This window comes from Candoia aspera, chromosome 5 (genome assembly GCF_035149785.1).
Source record: "Candoia aspera isolate rCanAsp1 chromosome 5, rCanAsp1.hap2, whole genome shotgun sequence".
Lineage (NCBI taxonomy): Eukaryota > Metazoa > Chordata > Lepidosauria > Squamata > Boidae > Candoia > Candoia aspera.
Window position 1 is genome coordinate 91,253,056 of NC_086157.1, and position 23,101 is coordinate 91,276,156.

General features: G+C 34.1%; 1 protein-coding gene across 3 annotated transcripts in view; it reads right to left on the bottom strand.

The window, feature by feature from the left end:
- Positions 1-23,101, bottom strand: part of NBEA (neurobeachin) — a 454,810-nt gene that overhangs the window by 65,248 nt on the left and 366,461 nt on the right. For all 3 annotated transcript variants that reach the window (XM_063305700.1, XM_063305699.1, XM_063305698.1), the window contains 3 exons: positions 15,442-15,582; positions 8,536-8,655; positions 1,201-1,353 (listed from right to left, as the gene is read on the bottom strand). In XM_063305700.1, coding sequence (XP_063161770.1) covers positions 1,201-1,353; positions 8,536-8,655; positions 15,442-15,582 — 414 coding nt within the window. The remainder of the gene's footprint in view (positions 1-1,200; positions 1,354-8,535; positions 8,656-15,441; positions 15,583-23,101) is intronic.

Consider the following 23,101-nt stretch of genomic DNA (forward strand, 5'->3'; position numbering starts at 1 on the left):
ATAAAGTATAAAATATATACGTAACTTATATTTATAATGCATGCCTACTCAGCAGCAGGTCCTACTGTCTACAGTTGAGCTGACTCCTGGAAAAAGGTGCACTGAACTGTATCCTTTATATAGTTAAGATTTGTCAAATATTTGTCTGTCTGTCTGTTAAATTTATATCACACAACTTTCCTTGAGGACCTCAAGGGGGAATACACAGTACTTCCTCCTCCCATTTTTCCCTTCAAACAACACACCTGTGAGATAGGATGGACTGAGAGTGACTGGCTTAAAGTTACTAGTGAGCTTCTGTGGCTGAGAAGGACTAGAACCTGGCCTTTCCAGTATTTCTAGTCTTTCCTTCACTGCTACACCACGCTGGCTAGGAAAGTATTGTTTTATATTGTATGACAACAGTGAGCAAATAATAATGTATCCCAAACAACAGTTTCCAGAGTTGTATCTATATTAATTTTTTGCAGCAAAAACAAGTCTTGTGGCAATCTTAAGATTAAAAATATTATAATTTTATGGGTGTCTGTTCATATACAGAGAACACTTCAACTGGGAATGCCAGCAAAGCAGCTGCATGTGCACATACTGTATATACATAGGGAAAGCATTTGAATCAGTTTATTCCTCCGAATATCTCCATTTTTATATTCACCTTTCCACATGTAATATTTGTATAGTCCCTTTTTTCATTTTTTTCCTACTATAATTTTTCTGTGCACACATTTTCTTGTGTACTGCTTTGATTAGAATATTTCATCACAATATTCAGAAATATATGTATTTTGATATATAATTGTGTTTCAGTTGTTTATTAATGTGAAACTGAATTAGATATGCATGCAAATAATGTTAACACTTTTCTACACTACTCCTAGCCCATAATACACCAATTTGATTTTGTTTTTTCAGGAAATCAATTATATTTTTATTGGGGACTGCAAGAACCTTTATCAAATTGAGCCAAATAATTAAATTTATAAAGGGACTTATGGTTTTATCATAAGCCTCCACTAAAGAAAGTTCCAGTGAAAATCATTGTATAAAACCCAACACAAGGTAGATGCAGTCAACTAACTCCTTTGTGTGCTTTTTCTTCCTCATATTTCAGTTGTTTCTTTACAGTGAATAAAAACTAGGAATATCTTAGCTTATACATTCTATGAACTTATTAGTAAGCTTGATTTAAAAACATCTTACCATTCGATTGATGCGGACAAAGTCTTCAGGCTTCTTGGCCCAAGGGGGAAGCTCAACATCATTCACAGTAGCTTCATCTTCTCTGGCTCCAAGGTTATATCCATTACTGTTGACAAACATTTCTGGCAGGTAGTAAAACTCTGGAATTAGTTCCTGTTTGTGGAAGAAACAAGTATTATTATTTATCATGCAACGTCTGCAGTTTTTGCATAGACAGTAATTATTCAAGAAGTCTTATTATATTGTTGCATTTAATTTTAAAGGTTAACTTTCTTATTACATTGCTTATTACATTACATTTGTACTATTTTTAAAACTTCTAAGTAATTTCTGTATTAATAAACAAAGCACTATGTTCCAGTCTACTATAGAGACAATTGTTTAGACATCCTCTCTAAAATAAATAATATAAAGTTATATCTCCATGTAGTATTTGCTTTTATCCTATGTATTTGCTTTATCCTTTGGTCATGGGCATCTGGGTGGGGTGGATGATAAATCATGTGTTTCGACATTGCAGTGCAAATTCCAGCCCTATTGTATGTGTGTCATAACATCAAATGCAAATACAAGAGATTGTAACATCATAATGTTTTATCATACCATTTTGAAAAAAAATCTCAGCTTGCTATGGATGATCCTGCCTATGATAAACTCATGCTTTCTCAAATGCCTTATATTGTATTTGATTGGCTTAGCCTTGAAGCTAACATTTAGGGAAACAAACTAGGTTTAAGGTACACTTTTGCCATTTGAAGAAGCAAACTGCTTTGGCAATACACAGGGATTCTACCCAACATCATCACCCTTATCTCTAGTCATATCTGAATGGATCCCAGAGTTCTTCAGGTACTTTAATCCATACTAGGAACTGAGGAACTGAATTTGATTCAAAGGCTGGATGACTTTGAGATATAGCTTTATGAAGAAGTAGCCGCTCTTTCATGCCCTGTATGGATTGAAGCCCCCCCCCCTCAAATTCCTGTGTGGTTACACTACTGTTCTCCATACAGACACCTCTCTTGGGGAAAGGCAGCGTATACAAGCTGAAGCAATATCTTGCCAACTTTTTCCACACATGAAAATCCCCCATATAAGGGAAGCTGAAGGACATTCTCTCCTTGACTCTTCTTTCATGGAGAATCTTCCAGGTGAATATGATGTGGTAGGGCATAATTTATTCAAAGGAATAGGGAAGGGAAGGAGGAATGTATGAAAGCCTGACAGAAGATCTGATAATGTCCTTCTGGATGAGATTACAAACTTTCAGGAGGAAAGACATCATAATAATGGTAAAATCTACTAAAATTTACCCAGACATATATTACAAAACCAACTCAACCACTCCCAAACATTCTTCAGTGGTCTTGTTGACTGTTTTATTTTCCAGAAGGTTGAAGAATAGAAAAGGGGATTGGCTGCCATTGATCTGATCCTAACCAATAGAGAATAGCTGGTTGCATGATAGAAACAGTATAACCCTTAGGAGGAAGTGACCATGTCATATTGGGGTTCATGATACTACAAGATAAATTGAAACACAATCAAATAGCACATTAGAGTTCAGGAGATCCAATTACAGAAATCTTAGAGAAATGGTAGGCAGGATGCCATGGACAGAAATCCTCAATGTCCAATGGTGTGCAGGAGAATTGGGAAGCTCTCAAAATTAGATACTGGAAGTATAATTACACATCTTTCCAATGGAGGAAAAATGAGGGGAAAGCAGCTTAGGAAATGTGTGGCTACATAGTAAGCTTTTGACTAAGCGAAGAGTTAAAAAGAATATGCAAAGGGATCGAAGTTGAGGGCAAGTGCTTCAGTAAGTATCCAATAACTACTGAAAGTATGTTAGAAAAACTGAAATGCAAAAGAAACCTGGGCTTGCAAGGAAACCTAACATCAATAAAAGTATGCTTTGTTTTGGTTTTTTGATTACATCAGTGGTAAGAGGAAGAGGACCTGACTTAGGAGAAGACTGTAGGATAGTAACAAGTACTGGAGAGAGGGAAGAGTTCTTTGACTCCTACTTTCCTTTGATCTTTTCCCCAAATGGCCTAAAATTTACAAAAAAAGGAATTGACAACCTAAGATAAATATAGAGGTGGTTAGGGAGGATCTGACTACCATGAATGATTTAGTTCTCCAGGACCAGACCAATTACATCTGAGAGTCTTGAAGGAACTTGCAGAGATCATCTTAAATCTCCTTTCTGTGATCTTTGAGAAGTCTTGAATGATGGACAGAGTTCCAGAGAATTGGAGAAGGGCAAATCTTTTTCCTAACTTCCAAAAGGAGAAAAAAGAGGACCGGTATAACTACATATCAAACAACTGTATTGTTTGTATTGAATTTTAAATCTTACTTCTATTGTAAATGGCCCAGAGTCCCTCCTTAGGGGGGAGATGGGTGGTGGTAAAATTTGACAAACAAACAAACAAACAAATAAATACACTTCCCATTATTACCAGGCAAAACTTTGGAAAAGTTTATTAAGCAGCCAGATTGTGAGATTTAGAAAAGAATGTGTTGCTACGTAGGACTCATCATGGGCTTATCAATAATTAATCATGCATAACAAACCCAATCTCATTTTTTTTATAGGGTGACCAGAAGATGAGGTGGATACAATGTATCTTGGCCTCAGCAAAGCATTCAACCCCCTCCTGTTCAGTCAAAGAATTATTCTGTGAAGAAAGCTAGGCAATTCATTTAAATCAGGATCCCGTTCTTGAAAGCCCCATGCTTGGGGAGGACAGAGAAGACCCCCTGCCATTACCTCAGAGACAGATAATGGATAAGCATCAAAATTAGGGGCTGAGGCATGCATTTACTTCCCAAGCTGCAGGCTAGGATAAAAGAGGGAGTGCAAAAACAGAGAAGACCTCCTCCCTTGTTCTGGGTTCCTATTCATCCCCTTCCCCTTCAAAGGCAGACAAGTTGTTGACACCACTGGTATTTGGGGGATCTTTGGCTTATGTGGATGTTGTACATGAAGTTGATGAAGGCAGGGAGCCTGAATATCAGCAGCAGCATTTCCAAACCTGTCAGAATAGACTTTTCAGTGAATCCTATTTTTCAATACATTCCACTTTGAACTCTTTTCCCTTTCACAAGACATGGTTGTCCAGCCTTTAGTTGGTAATTATCTATCACTATCAGACAATTTGATTTGAAAAACGCTATTATATCTCCCCATTTTTTCAAGGCTAAGTATGTTAATTCCTTCAGACTCTCATCAAAGGATTTAGTTTCCAATTCCCTGATCATCCTCACCATCCTTCTCTTGCACCTGTTCCAGTTTTCCTGAATCTTTCTTAAAATGTGGTACATGCAGCTAGACAGAGTACTTGAGGATTCAAAATTGCATGGAACAATATAAATTCCTTAACAATAGCCTTTTATATTTTGCATGGTTAATAGAACAATATACATTCTTGACAATAACTCTTTATGAGTATTCTTTTAAGGAACTCTCTTTGTATAGTTCCTTGGCTTCTTATACAGCATTAACGTGGCTGTCTTGCTGCCATTCTGTTCTGTAGTATACTGTATATCTTTAGATATTATATGGTGTTTTGTTTTGCTACCATCTTGAATTTAGTTTGGAAAATTGTGGAAGAAGCTTCTAAAATAAATAAACCCAATAATCCTATCTGATTTTTAAGTTGTCACCTTGCTTACTTCTCCTATACAGTAAGAGAGTGCAGATTTGTAATATTTAATAAGCAGTTACTTTTCATGTGACTTAGTTTTTTTTTTACTAAAAAATAACAAAGATACAAGGGAGTCTTAAAAGGATAAAAATGAATATTATAACAGACATTTTATGTCTTTAAATTGTATTTTATTTTATTTATCACATTTATATGGCCAAATTTATATGATCAAATTTAACATGATCTCTAATTTGTTTTACTGGCTATGTTACAACCCAAAAGTATTATTAATAGTATTACTTGTGTTATGACTTTGAATGAGGGGGCGGAAATGCTGAAGTACATTTTCTAATTTATAATGTTGGGATTAATTTGATGTATGAAAAATTAGTCTTTAGATGTCTTGATGTTATAGAAGACAACTCAATCATAATTCTGTACCATAAGACTCAAATTCAGTATTTCAGTTTAATACATCTGCAATATACCATTTTATGTCATGAAATCAAACCTAATACAGACTTTTTCAGTTAATATAATTCCATACAAGGTTTTCAGGCTTCTATTCTCTTTATGCTTTTTTTTTCCTTTCCCCATTCAAGTTGATCCCCTGGTAACCATTATTTCAACATTCACCTTGGTGTGGGGGGGTGTCATTCAGTTAAAAGAATGTCCATTAACCATATTAATTTACAATATGTCACCTTAATGACATCTTTTTATAGCTACCTTTTCCGATTTCTACAGTCTTGTCCAGGAGCAATATGAGAGGCTTTCAAAAAATTAGTTTTTGAACACTGTATTTTTTGCACTTTAAAGAGGTGTTTTTACTAAAGGATTATTACATTACAGTTACTTTATTACTCTATGTAGGACCTCTACAAATATTTTTTTAAAAAATACACTTTTTAATGCAGGGTAGTCCATTATGCTAATTTATCAATTATGGCAGTAAGTGTCTTTTGTTCCTAAGGGATTTTCTGCTTTTGAAAAACAAATAAACATACTATCCAAATTCATATGTAATTTTTTTTATGAGAATGGATAGTTATAAACCTTAGTCTTGAAATTTAAGGGAATCAGATCAGTACATTACAATTGTAATCTGCAACAAATCGTAATTTGCTGTTTTGCAAATGGCAAAACTCAAGTCATTCAGTTTATATCAGGATATCAAACAGTCCTGGTTTAAGGAAAAACATGGTTTCAGACAATATTCAAAACTGTTTATGGTGGTTGCTATAACTGTCAGCAACAAGGAAATGCATAAGCCAAAAGAAAGTTCAGGTTTACACGTGAATTTGTATGCCTGCCTAGGTACATATTTAAAACCATAATTTAGATTAATAAAATGTTTAATATAATAGAGAAATATGTGCCTATTTAGTCAACTGCTCAGGTTTTCATTGGTGACAGGCAATCTCAAGGTCCCCAATATTTGTTCTTTATATTTCTTTCTTTTAAAAGCAGAATTCAAACAGAGTACTGTGTTTCAATACAAACTTTGATGGCTATTTAAATAGCAGACTGTCCTCTGTTATATAGGACTTATGGCCAGCCTTGCTGGAAATCCATAATGGAAATCTTCTTATCTTTTCACACTGCATGAGATGAGACGAAGGGATATGTGAAACTGAGGCTCATGTCTGCTTGTTGTTAAAACAGCAAATCACAGTTGGATTGGATAATGTCTGTGTGGTTTACTTTGCATACACAGAAACCTATATCGTAAATAAAGAGGGGTGGGAGTATTGCCCAAGTGGATGGTTGTACCTCTAATCAGTATAAAACTACCAATTAGATTTATAATTATATTTTAGTGAGTGAGTACTTCATGAAGGCATCTGATCAATACTAAGGCAAAAAAATCAGTCATAGCTTAGGATTAACATTCATTAGAGTTTTATATCTTCAGCATATACAAATAAAATGATGTTGATCCTAAGGTTATGGCAGTTAACAGAAACCAGTACATAAATACATACATACATACATGGAGAAGGGGAGAAAGCAAAAGAAATAACAATAATTTAATAGTACTTTATTTATTCTGGTCTTGTTAAGCTAAGTTTGCAAATGTATTAAAGATATATACATAGATCAGAGAACTAGGCTTATAGTATTTCTAATAAGCCATTACAAAATAAACTATTACATCCAGCTTTTGCCTGGGAAAAAAGCCTCCATAAGCTGGATGGATGCTTCATCTTAATATCTACTTTATATATTCAGAGTGAATTTTAGTGGAAAAAAAATAGATGGCCAAGCAAACACTCCTGATAAGAAAATCTTGCATTCGTCTTTCTAAAAGAACTACGATATTAAATCAAAGTTTCATGGCCAACCAGCATATTTCACAAGATGTGAACACAACAGGGATTTTAGCCTCCAGAAATAATGCATAGATTCTCCCCTCCACATGCACAGTTCTTTCTACCAAGCTGGGGTGCTTTACTATTCTTCTTTAAAGTATAATGATAAAATACAACAATAAAATATGCTGTCTATTTTCATTTGAAAATGTAAGCGCATTAATGCATATATTGGTATGGAAGATAGTGGGCCAAAAACTATCACTTTCATGTTATGCTGATTATATATCAGATGACATAGATTTCCATTGGAATCCAAATCATAAAAGAACCTGCTAACAGTTTTATGAGTTTACCTTTCTTTTGTTCAACCAATTATTCCTTTCTCCTAAGTCAGAGGAGAAATTCAATACATAAATAATGTAAGTCCTAGTAGCTTTAGTAGGAATGGACTTCTAGCTTACAAGAGCCTGTAAAAACAATTCTACCAATATACATTTTTTTTAAAAAAGATGAAAGGGGGTTTACAATAAGTGTAAACAACTTCAAATATATCTTCTGATTTCAAGCAAGCATGAAATGATAAAATTGATTGAATGAATGACGATATTTATTTATCAATTTTTTTAAAATGCTGTGTATGTAAGTATGTATTTTTACAGGATTTCTAGGCTGCCAACTAATTGAAAAATCAGGAGAAGATCTTATTTTTTAATATAAAGCAAGAACACAGGTTTCACAGTTCAATAAAAACTTATAAAATCCTTTTATACAAGAATGAGTGCGTGGTAATACTTCAAAAATCATCCTGTTGTCTGGTTGTTTCTATGTTTTATGTAGATACAGGTTTAATCTAATGTGTACTGTTGCATAATATCCTGAGGCACAATGAGGTAAAAGCTAAGGCTTACAGAAAGCATACATTTTAAATGTATCTTGTCATTAATGCTTTATTAATTGCCCCAGGCGATGGAAAACCCATGCTAGAAAAGCTATAACAATATAACACTTTAAGGTCAAATCCAATCTTGCTGTGTTTATGAAATGGGCCAAATATTGAGTTAACAGCAGGAAAGAACAATTTATTGGGCTTTTCTCCATTTTGTGATTATTTGATTTAAATTGGGATAGGATTATTTATTTATTTTGGCAGGAACAAAAGACCTTTCAATAGCTCAAGTATTGGAAAGGCCTATATTTATCACTGTATGTAAAATAGGCTTTTAAAACTGATGATACCAATGCAACTTTCCTTTCTGTGTATGTGAAACACAACCATTCCCCTCCCCACAATTCTGCATTTACAGCATGTAATCATATTGACAGCTACCCAATTACTTGCATATACAAAATATTATTCCTACTTTGACATCTGAAGTGTCTCTTTGGCTATTTCTCCATGATCTTGCCACTGAAGAAAAAGTTCGATCCGGATGATCAAATTTGCCATCATTTGCATTGAGAAAGAATGTTGTGAAGGGTTCCTACCATTAAAAAAATGGAGGCAGAGAGAGAAATATACTATAAGAAGCCAAGAAGTATAATAAGCAATATGATTAAAATTTAAAATTAATTAAGGAAAGAAGTAATAAAGAATTAATAAGCACTTTATATCAAGTCATTGTACGTTTCATTTTTTGATGTGACTAATAAGGTATAATAAAAAACAATATCTGAATCCTATAAAATGACATGCCGCTTGTATATTACTGTTTTCAAATTATTCCTCTATTATAATCTATTTTGCACACATAATATTCTAAGTAATCCAACAATATTTTTATAGTTTTTATAAGAGCTTTGGAGAATTCCCTTCTATTTTGCTGAAATGTGTTATGATGTCCAAATATTTCAAGTTTTAAACAATGAAATAGAGCAGCAAAAATTAATAATTTCTATGTCCCACTGATTTCAGTGAAAGTGACTTAAGAATGAGGTTGTCTCCCACTGAAAGAGATATGAAAGTCCTTAATTTTGGAGAATTCTGCTGAAATTAAACCTGTCATTAAATGCAGTTTCAAATGTAAACTCAGAACTTTGGTTTCAGACTTTTAATAAGAAAAATCTGTTCTGTTAGTAATTATTTCAAAATGCTTCTGCTGAAACTAAATAATCTTACTTTTTACACATGTCCATGAAGTCACCAGGACTCAGTGATACTTACTCTTTAGCCAGTTCATTGCAAAATTGTTGGGGAGAAACTCTTGTGCTAGTCACAAGGCACAAACAAGTGCATGCCAAAGATGCCAAGGATGACTAGGATATATCCTTATCATGGCGCAGAATGAGAGAATAAATTCTTCGGCAAAGGGTCAGAACTCATATTTGAACTATCAGCTGATATTATACAAATCAAATTAGTGATGGTTCTATTTTTCCAGTCTTCAGAGTTAGGTAGATAACTTCACAGCTACAAGAGCTTGCCCTGCTCCTGTTACCCACTTTCAGCAATGCAATCTGCAGTTCCAAATTGTCACTGTGATAAAAAATTGTCACTGTTTTTCAGTGCGAAGCACAGTAAAGCTGTTGTGTGAGCCTAGAAAAGCTGAACTTATTGAAATAAGAACACAAAAATCACATTTACTGTATAATCCCCAATGTACAATTAAAAAGAAAATGGTGGCAACCCATTTGTAATATAAACCCACCCATTTAATGTCACTGGTCCCTCCCATTTCACACAATCACATCAGCCCTCATCCTTCTCATCTACTAAGTGCAGTCCCTGGATATGAAAATATTGTTCACCACTACTTTAAAGGGTGCAGATGTCTCAATACTATTTTGAATTGCAGCAATGTCCTAGTAGACTATGCTGGATTTGTTTGCAAATCGATCTGGCCAGGCTACTTTAATGGAATTCACATTTAAATTTAAGTACAAAATGTTTCCATAATTTGTGCCATAGTCCTTTAAAATCTATAGAATAATATTCTTACTATAAAACAACTTGCAGTGCAAACCTATTAGTCTGTACAAAAGAAACAAAAAACTTCCTGAATTCATTAGTACTTACTCCCAGATAAATGCACATAGAAGGGCAACAGATTTGGCTAAATCTAAAAAGTTGGGTTTGGCTGCTTGGTAAAGTGGCTCTCACTTTGAGGCAAATGGGACATGAACAGAACTGAATGTAGACCTTCCTGAATCTGTATGAAGCCTTGGTGCTTCAAAAGATTACAGAAGGGCAAAACAACCTCTACTTGTTTTCACTTTTCCTGACATAGAAAATGCCAGAGTGAAGAGTTTCCAATCACTCTGCATGGGAGAACTAATGACTCATTTATAACGACTTGCTTAAGTCTGTTCTGTGCTCTTAGTTCCTTGGAGTAGGAATGTTTAAAGACCTTTGATGGAGTCAGGAGGTCCTGATTCTGAACATCCTTAGCAGTATGAAAAAACAGAATGTTAAAATAGGATTTAATCGGTTTATAATACATTAATAAAATGTTAAGTTGTATGTTTAGTTATGTGAATACCATACTAATGATATATTACAGAAAATGCCTAGTATCAAAAGCAGGGTTAGAGGGGTTGGATGATTATAAATGCTTGCATTATTAGATTAAATGCAGTGGGAATTTTAAAATTCTGTTAATAATAGCTATGATCACTTAAAAATGTAACTAAGCACGAACAGTATATATAAAACGTCTCCTAAAATGCAGTGTTTGGCAGCAACAATGGGAAAAAAGTATAGTCTGGAAAGAAAGCTTTATTATGAGTGTGAAACAATGCCAAACAAAAAATACAGATATACAGAACATGATGTCTAAACATAGTGTGTCTAGGCAGAAGACTCCAGTTTGTTAAATAAAATAATTTATTGTCATCTGTGGATTGTAAATAACCTGTCAACCAATCGCAAATACTGTTTAAAGCTGTGAGAATGTTACTTAATGTAAAGAACAACAATTATTCATAATTTATTTAGCATACAAACAGCGCACACCTTTCTTTTTAATATTAAGGCAGAAGTCATGATCTATTACAGGGGTCCCCAACCCCCGCGCTGCGGACTGGTACCGGCCCGTGGCCTGTTAGGAACTGGGCCGCACAGCAGGAGGTGAGCGGTGGGCGAGTGATCGAATTTACAGCCTGAGTATTTACAGCCGCTCCCCATCGCTCGCATTACCGCCTGGGCTCTGCCTCCTGTCAGAGAAAGCAAGGCCATTGGCTATCTCCAAACGGCGTGAAGAAACAAGAATAAAAGGTCGGGAAAAAGAGGAAGCGCTTGAATCATCCCAAAACCATCCCCCCCGGTCCGTGAAAAAATTGTCTTCCACGAAACCGGTCCCTGGTGCCAAAAAGGTTGGGAACTGCTGATCTATTATACCAAAGCACAGGGAGTCTTCCTTGCCTGTACAATCACACAGCAGGATGACAAAGGAAGTGAAAGGCCTGTAAGCAAACTCCTTGCCATGTCCTATTTTCTGTTTCTGGCAAATAATGCCTGCTGGGATTGAATAACTTGCACTACCAATTGTTTCTCGACCTCAGCAACTTTAAGCTGTGTGGACTTCAACTCCGAGAATTCCCCAGCCAGCTATGGAGAGGTGACTAATAGGTGACAGTAAACAACAGGCTTTGGGAGGAACTTCTTTGCTGCTAACTGTCTTCTTTGGTTGATAGATTTTTACATTCCAGCTATGGCAGCCAAAGTTTACCCTTCCCATTCTGCTTTTTATATCAGGATGGCCTTTGCATCTGTACTTTTATGTAAGTGGCAGAGGGGGATAACAATCTGTAGGAAAATATCATGGGTTGGTGCTGTAATTAATGTATTGTATGTTATTGTATGTTACCAAAGCCATATGTAAGTCTGAAGGATTGGAATACATTTTAGTTGGAAGGGGGGAACCTGGATCATATTTTTCTTCTGCTTGTCCAAGCAAAACCAAGAAAGGAGCCTGCCATCCACACCATTTAAAGGAGCAGGTGGTTAATGAGATAGTAGAAACAAACAAACAAACAAAAATCTTTTCTAATTGTCTCCTGAGTTTGCAAAAAGTAAGTTACTATCTCTATTGCCTTATTGGCAGAATAATTTTTTAATGTGGAGCTTCCAAGCTCTAAATAACTCCTTGATCAGAGGTCAGTTCTCCCCAAGATACAATTAGCAACATATCCAGTAAGCTTCACTGGTTTCCTTTCATGTTACCAAGAGGGATAAGTAGTTACCCCAAATTAGTTTTATTTCAGCAAATATTGCTAGAAGCCAAGACCATGTCATCTGTTTTGTTTTCACTTATATGGTAGGTATAGACAATATAGATAAAAATAATATAGATAATACTATGTATATGAATTTGCACATGCTAAAACAAAATGCTAGCATTGCAGCATTTTCTATAAATGGAAAGAGGACTGGGTTTACTGTAATGAGTAAATAAGAACACAGGGAGCTGCAACCAAATATTGCTCAGCAGGTGAGTTCCTATTCAGGCCAACCCTTCTCCAGAATATTCCATTCCATGTCTGCTGAAGTGTGGCTCAAAGTGCAACAACCTCTGAAAGGCTCAGCCAATACAGTTCAAGCACCTCCTTGTGTTGCTGAACATGTGTGTCCTTGCATAGCTGACATTTCCACTGGACTGACACCAAAACAAAACACCTCTAAATGATTTTGCACAGTTCTATTATATTGACTTTTAATTAAAGAATTATATAAAATCAATGGCAAGCTTTCAGTAAACAATCTGATAGTGTCAAATGTAATTCCTATTAGTGTGAATACAACTTAAAATAAAACCTGAAGTTGGAATTTTAAAGGCACAGCACACCACTGTGTATCTTTATTTTGAGTTTTAAGTAAGATTTTGAAGCTGCTTATTAGTAGAAGCAGAGATTCTAAATATGAAGTGAAGATTATAAAAAAAGTAGGAAAGGTAATTACAGTGAATTATGTTAAAACTTAATTATAACTTCGATGACAAAATTATTTAAGAGTCAGAGACAAACACAGAAAGTAAGAAGATTCAGAGTAAAGGATTAAAATCTCCCATAGTTGAACTCCACAGGGAAGCCTTTTATACCAAAGTAATGTGTCTATCTTTTGGATTTTTAATCCTTAACAGTGCTTTGCAGACTCATCTACAGTTATCACATAGCTTACACATTATTAAAAAGCACTGTACAAAGAAGAGTTGGATATAAATATGAAATCATAATCACCATCATCATCTCATCTTCTCTTCAAAAAGTATTCCCCCTAATTTTCTTTAATTTTTAAAAAATTAAATTTAATTTTTAGGTTAAAATATTGTGGAACTTAATGATAATGGTATTTCAATCCATGTATTGGTCAAGGATGCGCAAATTAGATTTGCTCACATACAAATATGGACCAAATTCTCCAATAATCCTAATGTTTTTTCAATCTAATTTTTATTTTATTTTGTTCTGCTTTTTATATTCAGGGATGTACACAAAAGAACTTATACAATATATACTGTATATATTGTCAGTTTTTTTCTATCCTGGGTTTTCAGTATCTGTGGTGGATTTCGGCGGTGCCGCTGGTTCTCAGGAAGGAGGGAGCACATTCAAAGCAGCTAGAAGAGATAAGAGGAGGCCCAGTCCGGGAGACAATGGTGGGAAAACAAAGAGGTTCAGGATAGCCCTGCCCTAGAGTCTCCCAGGTTATTTCCCCTTTGGTTAGGTAGAGTAGCTTTAGTCTGGCAAGATCCTGTCTGTATGGTGTGAGCAAATAAAGAATTGGTGTTTGAATGCACTGACTCTTCATTGTTCTTGGGCTGGGCCTGGCAGTATCATAACATTCAATTGCATCAGTCCTATGCTTAGCATGATTATGTGCTTGGAAATCCATTACAACTTTCTAATTTACACTGTCACAAGCTCAACTGTCCTTTCCTGCACTCTTTCTGAGTCCCTGCATCTAGGGTTGTTGAATGGCCCCAATCTCTGGTCTTGGTGATAGTGGTGCACAAAAGGGTGTTTTTGTAGTAGAATGGCTAAAGCCTGTAGTGCCTGCCTAAATGGATGTTTGCTAGTCCATTGCTTCCTGAAAATGGATGCAATGATACTCCTGATGCAGGACCTGGTAGTTTCATGCCAGACTGTAAGCATCTATTCCCTCTTTCCTCTTTAATCTGGGTCTTCAGTCCCTGCATTGCAAGATGCTTCACTGTTCTCTGTAAGAACAATGACCTAATATAAACTTTGTTTTGGTCTTTAGGTCCTGAAATTGGGCAATGCTCCGTTTAATCTTTCTTCTTTTATTTCTTGCGTACTCCTCCAGCGACTCTTGCCACCTTGCAGAACTTTTGGAGGTCCCTTGGTCCCCCACTTTCTGGGACATGGACTTGATTCTAGAGAAAGTGCTCCCTAATAATCTTAGAACAACAATCAATGTTAACATATTTAAGAATTGTTCAAAAAGACATTTATTTTACTCTAGGATGTAGTGGAAGGAGTTGACAGCAGTCTGGGCATTACAACAAAATCTCATCCTTAGCCAAGAAGGAAACATAATGACTTTTACATGTTATTGTTTATGGATTTTTTTCTGTAACTGAATTCACTTACTGGTAATTTTGAAAGCGCATGGGATTGCTTTTGATTATTGTAAATTGGTTGGTTTATTATGATCTTTGTATATATTTATTGTGCAAAGACTGGCGTTTACTGATTGCCTTTGACACTGATGTTTCTGTTATGTTTGAACTGGTTGTTTTCCATGCAATCTATTGAAAGGCATGATAATGATATGTAAATACATTATTTTTGCTCTTGTAATGAATAATCAGTTCCCAAACTTGTTCATTCTGAAAATTTCTACAAAAAAAGTAACATCATTAACTAGATAATTAAAGATATTTTGAGTCCCAAGCAGCTGAACTGTACAATGGCAAACAGTAACACTGGATCCATTGTAGTGATGCAGAGAATGCTTCCCTGAAATTGTCAAACCACATGCAAGGACACTGGGATGTACTTCTCAGGTAAAAAATATCTTCACTTATACCACTAATGCTACTGTTACCCCAAATACTGTAATTCCTTGGGTAATGTCAGTAATGATACTGCCTCACTATACTAAGTCCTACCATTAGCCTTCTCTCTCTGTAGATAATTGTAATGAGATAAAGGTTGCACTGGAACATTAAGATTCTTCTTCCTTAAGGTTGACTTATCTTGTTTCCCTGAAATTTCAGTTCTATAATTAAACAACATTTTTTTTAACATAAAAGACAGAAGACAGCTTTGTCATTCAAGATACTTAAGGTAAAAATGGCAAAAATACTTACAATGCGGACAAGCCAGGATAATGTACAAGTAGATGTGGAATAATGAGTGTTATAATGATAAGGTGGAGTTTGATCATTTTCCCATGTCTCATAGCGTTCTGCATAAAAGACTGCTCTCTTTGGATTTAGAGCACCAATGGGCTGTAAAGAGAATAAATAAGTAAGCTTTATAAATCTGCATCCCATTTTTCTTCAACATTCTTTAATATTCGCAGTATATGACATTCAGCAACCAGACACTGATAACTCATTCTGTTTAACTGTAATATGGTTGGACTGCTTGAGATGGAGTGGGAATTTCATGTGAGAAGCTTAAATTAACACATTATTTTTTCTGTGTGATATACATCTATAAATGTCATGATCATCTCAAAGCAAAAAAATCAGGAGGAGTCTGGTAGCATCTTTTCAAACCAACATATTTTATTAAAGACATAAGTTTTTGTGAACTACAGCTCACTTCATGAGTGGCTACATTCATGTAGGATTCAAATTGGGATAAGACAGGGAGAGAAGCAATGGGAAGATGGTGATTTTTCAGATACAGGTTACATGTGAGACACACATGTATCTTTTCAATTAATACTTGTACTGTGTTAAAACCCATTGTGTTTGCTGAGACCTTCTAAGGTAGCCTGAAATCTTATTTATGTGAGTTCAGTCTCTTGCTCAATTGTGCTAGTAATGTTTCCTTGTTCCAGAACGGTTACTTTGAACTGTGTAACAGAGAACCTTGGGAGGTTAAAATGTTTTGTTGGTCCTTGGTTTGATGCCACACTTGTATCCATTAATTCTTTTGCCCTATGTTTGTCCATTGTTTGTCCTACATAGAATCCTGGGGGGCTTTGCAGGCAGATCATGGTATATATCACATTAGGGGAAGAGCATGTGAAGGCATCTCCAATCTTGTATGTGAAGCTGTTGGGCCGGTGGTGGTGCTATTGGTGTAAATGTGGGGACAAAGTAAACATCTTGATTTGTTGCAGGGTATGGTTCTATTTTAGCATTACTGTTCTGTTGTTGTTTGTTGCATATGGGAATCTTCTCCATGTTGGGTCTGTATGCAAATATGAACCTGTCACCCAGTGCCTAGGAAAGTGGAGTATCGTTGTCTAGTATGTGTTTGAGTGGTTTGAGTTGTGACAACCAGTGGTGTTTTTTTCTGCTTTTGTTGTTTCTGCTTTTTGTGGTCTGAATATGCATACAGCTTGAAAAAATAAGAACCTTTCATAAATACAACCAGTTTTCATATAAAGATTATTCTTTATAAAGAGAAAACAGAACAGACCCTCCCCCTTTTTTTGGCCTATTTAGTATACTGGAAAATAATTATTTTAAGTTTTCTTATGCTAATTGGCCTCCTTAATGTGCTATGAATGGTGAACACTGATATACTATGAAAGCTTGTAGTAACACACTAAAGAAAACACAGAATAATTTGTCCCTTTATCTTATCATATTCTAGGACATTCTAATAACTTTATTAAACTCTTTTGCTTTATCATACTTTATCCACATTTTACCTGAACAGAAACTTCTGGTTTCCTGTGGAAATTGTTAATTCTCCTCAATTTATATATTTATTTTAACCAACATACCTAGAATGACCAGTTCAACTTTTCTCATATGTCATGGAAATAGAGAACACAAATTTTGATTGAATTTCCATACATTAATTTATATGTATATATGCACATTTCAAAAGACTTTAAATTTTCCAGAAGATAAATCAAATAGCTGTCGAACCAAATCACTTAACATTGTTCTTTAATTTCCACCCCATTGAACCCATCCAGACCAGTTCTTTTATTCAATTACTTTAACCTAGATAATACAGATCCTGCTCCAAAATCAATTGACTCCATTCAGTCCAATCATCCACATCATTATTGCTCTTAAATCATATTAAATTCATAATCAATGAGGTCTCCAGTGCTGTTTTCTTCTGAATGGTGGATTTCATATTATGAGTTGAGGAAACCAGATGGGCAGATCAGTGGCTGACCTGATTTTCTCTTCTTTTTCTTAAAACATCATTAAGCCAGCCAAAGGCAATCTGCTGAAGGAAATGAGCTGAGCAATCTACTCCACAATGCAAGTTTTAACTTCAAAAATGATGTCAGTTCTATTTCCTGTAAAGGGACATCACATAGAAAAATGACCGGCAGTGCCCCATAGCTTGCACATTTTTTGTACTATTTCTCCTGTAAATGAAATCAGAGTGAAATTATTTCCCCCTCTACCAAGAAACATTTGAAATCTCAGCTTACACTGTACAGCAGGTGGATCATCTTAGCTCAGTTCATTGCCTTTGGGTAGACTAATTATACTGATATTAATAAAATGAATAAAAAAACAAAATATTCTGAACATTTAAAAGAACCTAAACTACAATAAATTTCAGGTATATATTTATTAGTTAACCCAAAATTAAATGTTAAAACAATGATCACCATAATCTTATGGTCATACAATCATTGCTTTATTCTATAATCTAATATATAATTTATTGCATTTATTTTAAATATATATTTAGAAAGAGTAAGTCAAGATATTATAAACATATCTACCAAGATATCAAGCCAACACAGTATACTACCAACTTAAGTTATTATAAACATAATCAAAATAAAGCATGGAATATATTGACTATACATTCCAGATTCTTAAAGAATTAGTTCTAGGTTGTAAATAAATGTTTGGTAAATATGAAGCAAGATATATTTATTTCAGATTTAAAAAACAAACAAAAAAACAAATGTTTTTCACAGGTTCTATCTTGCAGATAATTATACTACAAGTTAATGTTATACCGGAATTTTGATTTCCCTAAACATTCTCATTGTTTAATACTTTGCTGTGTCAAGGGTATGCTAATAGCTTTCTCATGTGTGCAAAATATTTTAGTAATCCCTTAGGATCAAGCTTATCTGATGCAGATTGCACTGCAAGACCTCACTAAACATTCTTGAAAGGAAAGCATGACCCATTTCTTAATCTTTTCCAGGCAACTTCCAACTACTGGAAGAACAATAAAATAAATATTTACATTTTTCATTTTATTCAGGTTTCACAGGCTACTCAACCTTTTTAGCCTTTTCTGGTTCACCATTCTGTACAAAAAAAGCAGTCCTTTGAATATAAATTATACTTTAGTATTAATTAATAGTTAAATAATTATTTCTTTACTGCTTTGCCTTCTGATTATTCAACAAGATACAGCCTAGCTTTGAACTGATGTGATAGGATTTGAAAAAAATGTGATAGGATTGGAAAAAAATGTGATAGGATTTGAAAAAAAAAGTAACATTTTATTTTAAGTATGTTTGTGATCAGACTTGACAGGAAAGGAATGTTGTGTAGTAATCACAGCAGGGACTGGAACTGGGAGTTTTACTTCAGTTGTTAATGGCACATAATCCTTCATTAAAAGAATAATGTATTTCCCTTTCTCTTTCATGACCTCTAAAATAGAAATAAGTACTTACTATGGGATGGTTTTGCCTGCTGATTTTAATTGCTGCTTTAATTGTGATGCATTTTCTTGGCATGACTATTTTTATATATTATTTGAAAACTGTTCTGGGAATTGTTTTGGTGGAAAAGCACAACATAATTGTTCCAAAACAAACAAAGCCATGGTAGCCAATGTAATTCTACATAAATTATTGGGGTTTGTAACAGAAGACTGAGACTTCAATCCTATATCAAATTACATTGAAGTAAACCTCACTGAACTCAATGGAAATTATTTCTCATTAGGCATGTAGAGGAATACATGTAAGGAAGATGTATGAATAACCGATTTAAAGTTTTCTGTTCAATACCTGATGCTAACTGGACAGATCCTAGTATGATTTTGATAGTCCATCCATAACACGTTAGCCTATTTTCATTTTATACAAAAGACTAAGACATTTGATTTCAGCAAACTTTAAAATTATTTTGCATTTGAATCCTGCTCCAGAATATATTTTTTTTGAAAACACAACCATTCAATTCTTTTAAAGTATAACTCTATACATTAAATCAATAAGGAAAATGTGTGGTTCCTTTCACAGATAACCTGTTCTAAAATGCCATGGATGCTTGGTGCAATTTTAAAATGCCACAAAGTAGTGTCATTACAATAACTTTTGTACATGCAGAAGAAATAGTTGCAGAAGAAGGTGAATGAACTCACATAAAAGGCTAGGTACATGTATTTATTTTAACCAAACATTTTGTATGTTTATGCTACAATTTACAGTATCTGAAACTGATACTAGCTCCATTTCAATATGAGAATTAGAAGTTAATCCTGCTGACAAAGGATTCCCAGAACTAAGCAGTAGTAGGACATGATGTAATGTTTATTTTGACTAGGATCATTGCCCAAGCTGATCAAATCCATAAATACTAGCTCAAATCCAAGAACTAGTGGCATCTTGACAATCCACAATGTCAACATGATGACACAAACATCATGCAAATGTGATTGTGTGATGACACCATAACATCTGATGCAAGGCAGCTGCATCACTTGCATGAAGATGTTATGGCATTCAGATTAGTATATTCCCACCTTGTCTCTCCTCAGACACCTGTGAACATATTGTACTCTTTTTGCAGACCTCATGAGTTTTCTGTTCTGTCTTCTGACCTGAAGATATCTTTGAGATTATCTGTAGCAATGTGCAGTCTGCTTCCTAAAACTCAGTATGTCTCCCAATATTAGTGGTTGAGGAACTTAAATGGGTGGCTGCTATTATTCTCATGTTATGCTGGTGAGCTTATTGTAGAATAGCATTGCCCTGAAGAACTCCAAGAGTGCCATTACTGGATAATGTAGAGGCAAAATGGAACTAACGAACTATTTATTCAGTTTTGGAAAAAGCTTTCTAAAATATACTATTAAGATATTAAGATACTTATTTCTTCCCCAAAATTTGAGGTTCCAAGCAAGATAAAGTCAATTTATATGAATGCAAAATGTTATTAAATATTATTGTTGAAGTGATGGTTAATTGTTTTTCCTGAAAAAAAAAACAGTTTATATGACATCCGAAGAAAAATATTATTTATTAGTTGACATTTCACTTGCTAATGTTCTCTGAAATAAACATTGTCTTGGAGATTTGCTTTATTAACGTATTTACAAGTTCACAGATTTATAGCAGGATCCAGCCATAGCCCATCTAATCCATATTGTACTACCATTTTTCAAGATATGCATAGGCAAGGCATCCAAATAATTATTTTCATATATTGTTTGATCCAAGAATCTGATATTTAAACATATACTTTCTTTGATAAATGTATAGTTCTCTCATACAGTATAGGGTTGCCAAATATTTGTTTAATGACTTAACTGTTCCTAGCATCTGATTACTGCTTCTTTCCAATTACAAATAGATATGATACCAGGAGAATTCCAATAACTTTATAACTAGCAAGTTAACATACATTAACTGATTAAGTAAAAAAAGAATTGAACTTTGGATGGGAAATAAATTAGTTTTGTTTAGCTCCCAATTAAATAAAAAGTTATAAGTAAAGGAAATGGAAAAGCTTTAGCATTGCTTTAGCCAGACAGTCGCTTAACCAAATCACTTGGTTATATAAAGATTTTCTTGCTTGAAAAAAAATCACACTTCCATTGTGCACTCATTAAATGAGTACAATTAATGCATTTATAAACCTCAAGGCATTATTACTTCCTTTTCTGTAAATTGAAGCAATAATATAAGTAACTGATTATGGTTATCATCTGCCAGTAAAGAACTTTGTGATTAATAATAATAAAAAAATCCTTTTGGCAGATCGGTGTGTGTGATGTGTTTCACATTGGTTAATATTAGAAGAATTTGTCAGTTAGTGATGGAGCTACATCCTATTGTAGGTTGTATGATTGGAAGTAATGAGGGAAAAGCCTATTTATTCTTTAATGAGGAGAGACGATACAGGATGCCAAAGTCATATATTCATAACAACTTAGTATTATACAATTTTATATAGGAAAACCATATTAAACTATTTTTCTTAGAGGAAATCTAGCATGAAATAAAAATTGCAAAAATATTTCTTATTTGAATGCTTAGTGGTATTCTTACAGGAATATCCAATCAAGTTGAAAATAAGCAGATCTCCTGATGGCTTGTTCATGCCGAGATAATCTATGGATCTATGACAGTCTCTTTCATTAGCTTTTCAACTTGTCAAACAATAAATGTAACCTCTGACCTTTTCTATGTCTTGAATATAAGTTGAAGTCTCAAATGTCTAACTGATAAAACACCTTGACAAATACTTTACCTTGTTTTTCAAACTTCCAATTAAAATATATAATGAAATATGAAGACAAATGCTGCATTAAAAAAAAAACAGTGCAAGAGTTGCCCACTCATGAAATTTCCTGTTCAACTGGGCAATTAACAAAAGCAGAAACCAAGGTTTAAAACTGGTAATATAAAGCTGTATCTTTACAATGACACACAAAATTATCCTGAGTTCTAAGTCCAGACTTCCAAGAACTGTTCCTGGGGCTATTTTGAATAATTACAGAACTAATTATGTACTTTAAAAGTACCTTTGTAGGTCATTTCCTAGAAAAAGGGAAAGGAAATGCCTTATTTAAGGGCAAAAGAGCAGAAATAGAATATTTACGTATGGGCAAAGATGACTGTGTGTAACCTATTTGAATCAGATATCAGATTATATTTTAATGTGACCACATTTTGAATTGACTGTTTAATTATTAAATATTTGCTACTTTTAAAATTATTTATTGAGTTTGAACAATAAATAATTCATTTAGAGTAAACTCCTAAAACACTTAGAAGTAATTAAAACATTTTGTAAAACGTTGATGTATGATTATAGCTGTTCATTGAAACAGACAAGCAAAAATGACAACAATGAATTAGCAATTAATTGATTACATATATAAAAATACTTTCTATAAACATGAAGGAGAATTGTGTCCAATTCCATGTACCCAGGAATGCCTCAGCTTGTACTTTTTGTACTTTTTGAATAACCGTACCTTTTGTTACACTGCAAATTGACTTTGACAGTAAGAGGATGCAAAAGATTGTGGAATAGAAAAGTGGGCTTTCTGGACTTGGGATACTGTAGAGTATTAGCAGCACAAGCAATAGTACCATTTAGTCAATATACTACTGGTGCTAACAGAAACTGACTTCTTAGCCTTGGTTAGACATTCTATTACTATTAGTTTATAATAAAATTGTGTATATGTATACAGTACTATATCCATCTATTCATCCATCCATCCATATATCCACCCACCCACCTATTCCCGAAGATTTAGTTAAAAAACATTCTAATGAGAAATATTGGAGTGGATCCTTCATAATTTTTTGCACAATATTATTTCTAATAAAGCTAAAATCTTACTCCTGCTTTCCTGGAAAAATGTCCACTGAAGTCAGTAAGGCTTGATACTCAGTAACAATAAGATTTTGCAACAATGAAACTAGTGCTAGATATGTTTGACAAACACATACAGTACATTACTTTGCTTAATTTAAATGTGTTGTGGTTTGTGTTGATAACATTGCAATAGATTGGAAAGTACAAAAAAGGATGCTTCTAAAATACATTATTTAATATAGTGTTTTTTCCAGTTTGTAAAAGTAATTGATTATATCAAAAAGTA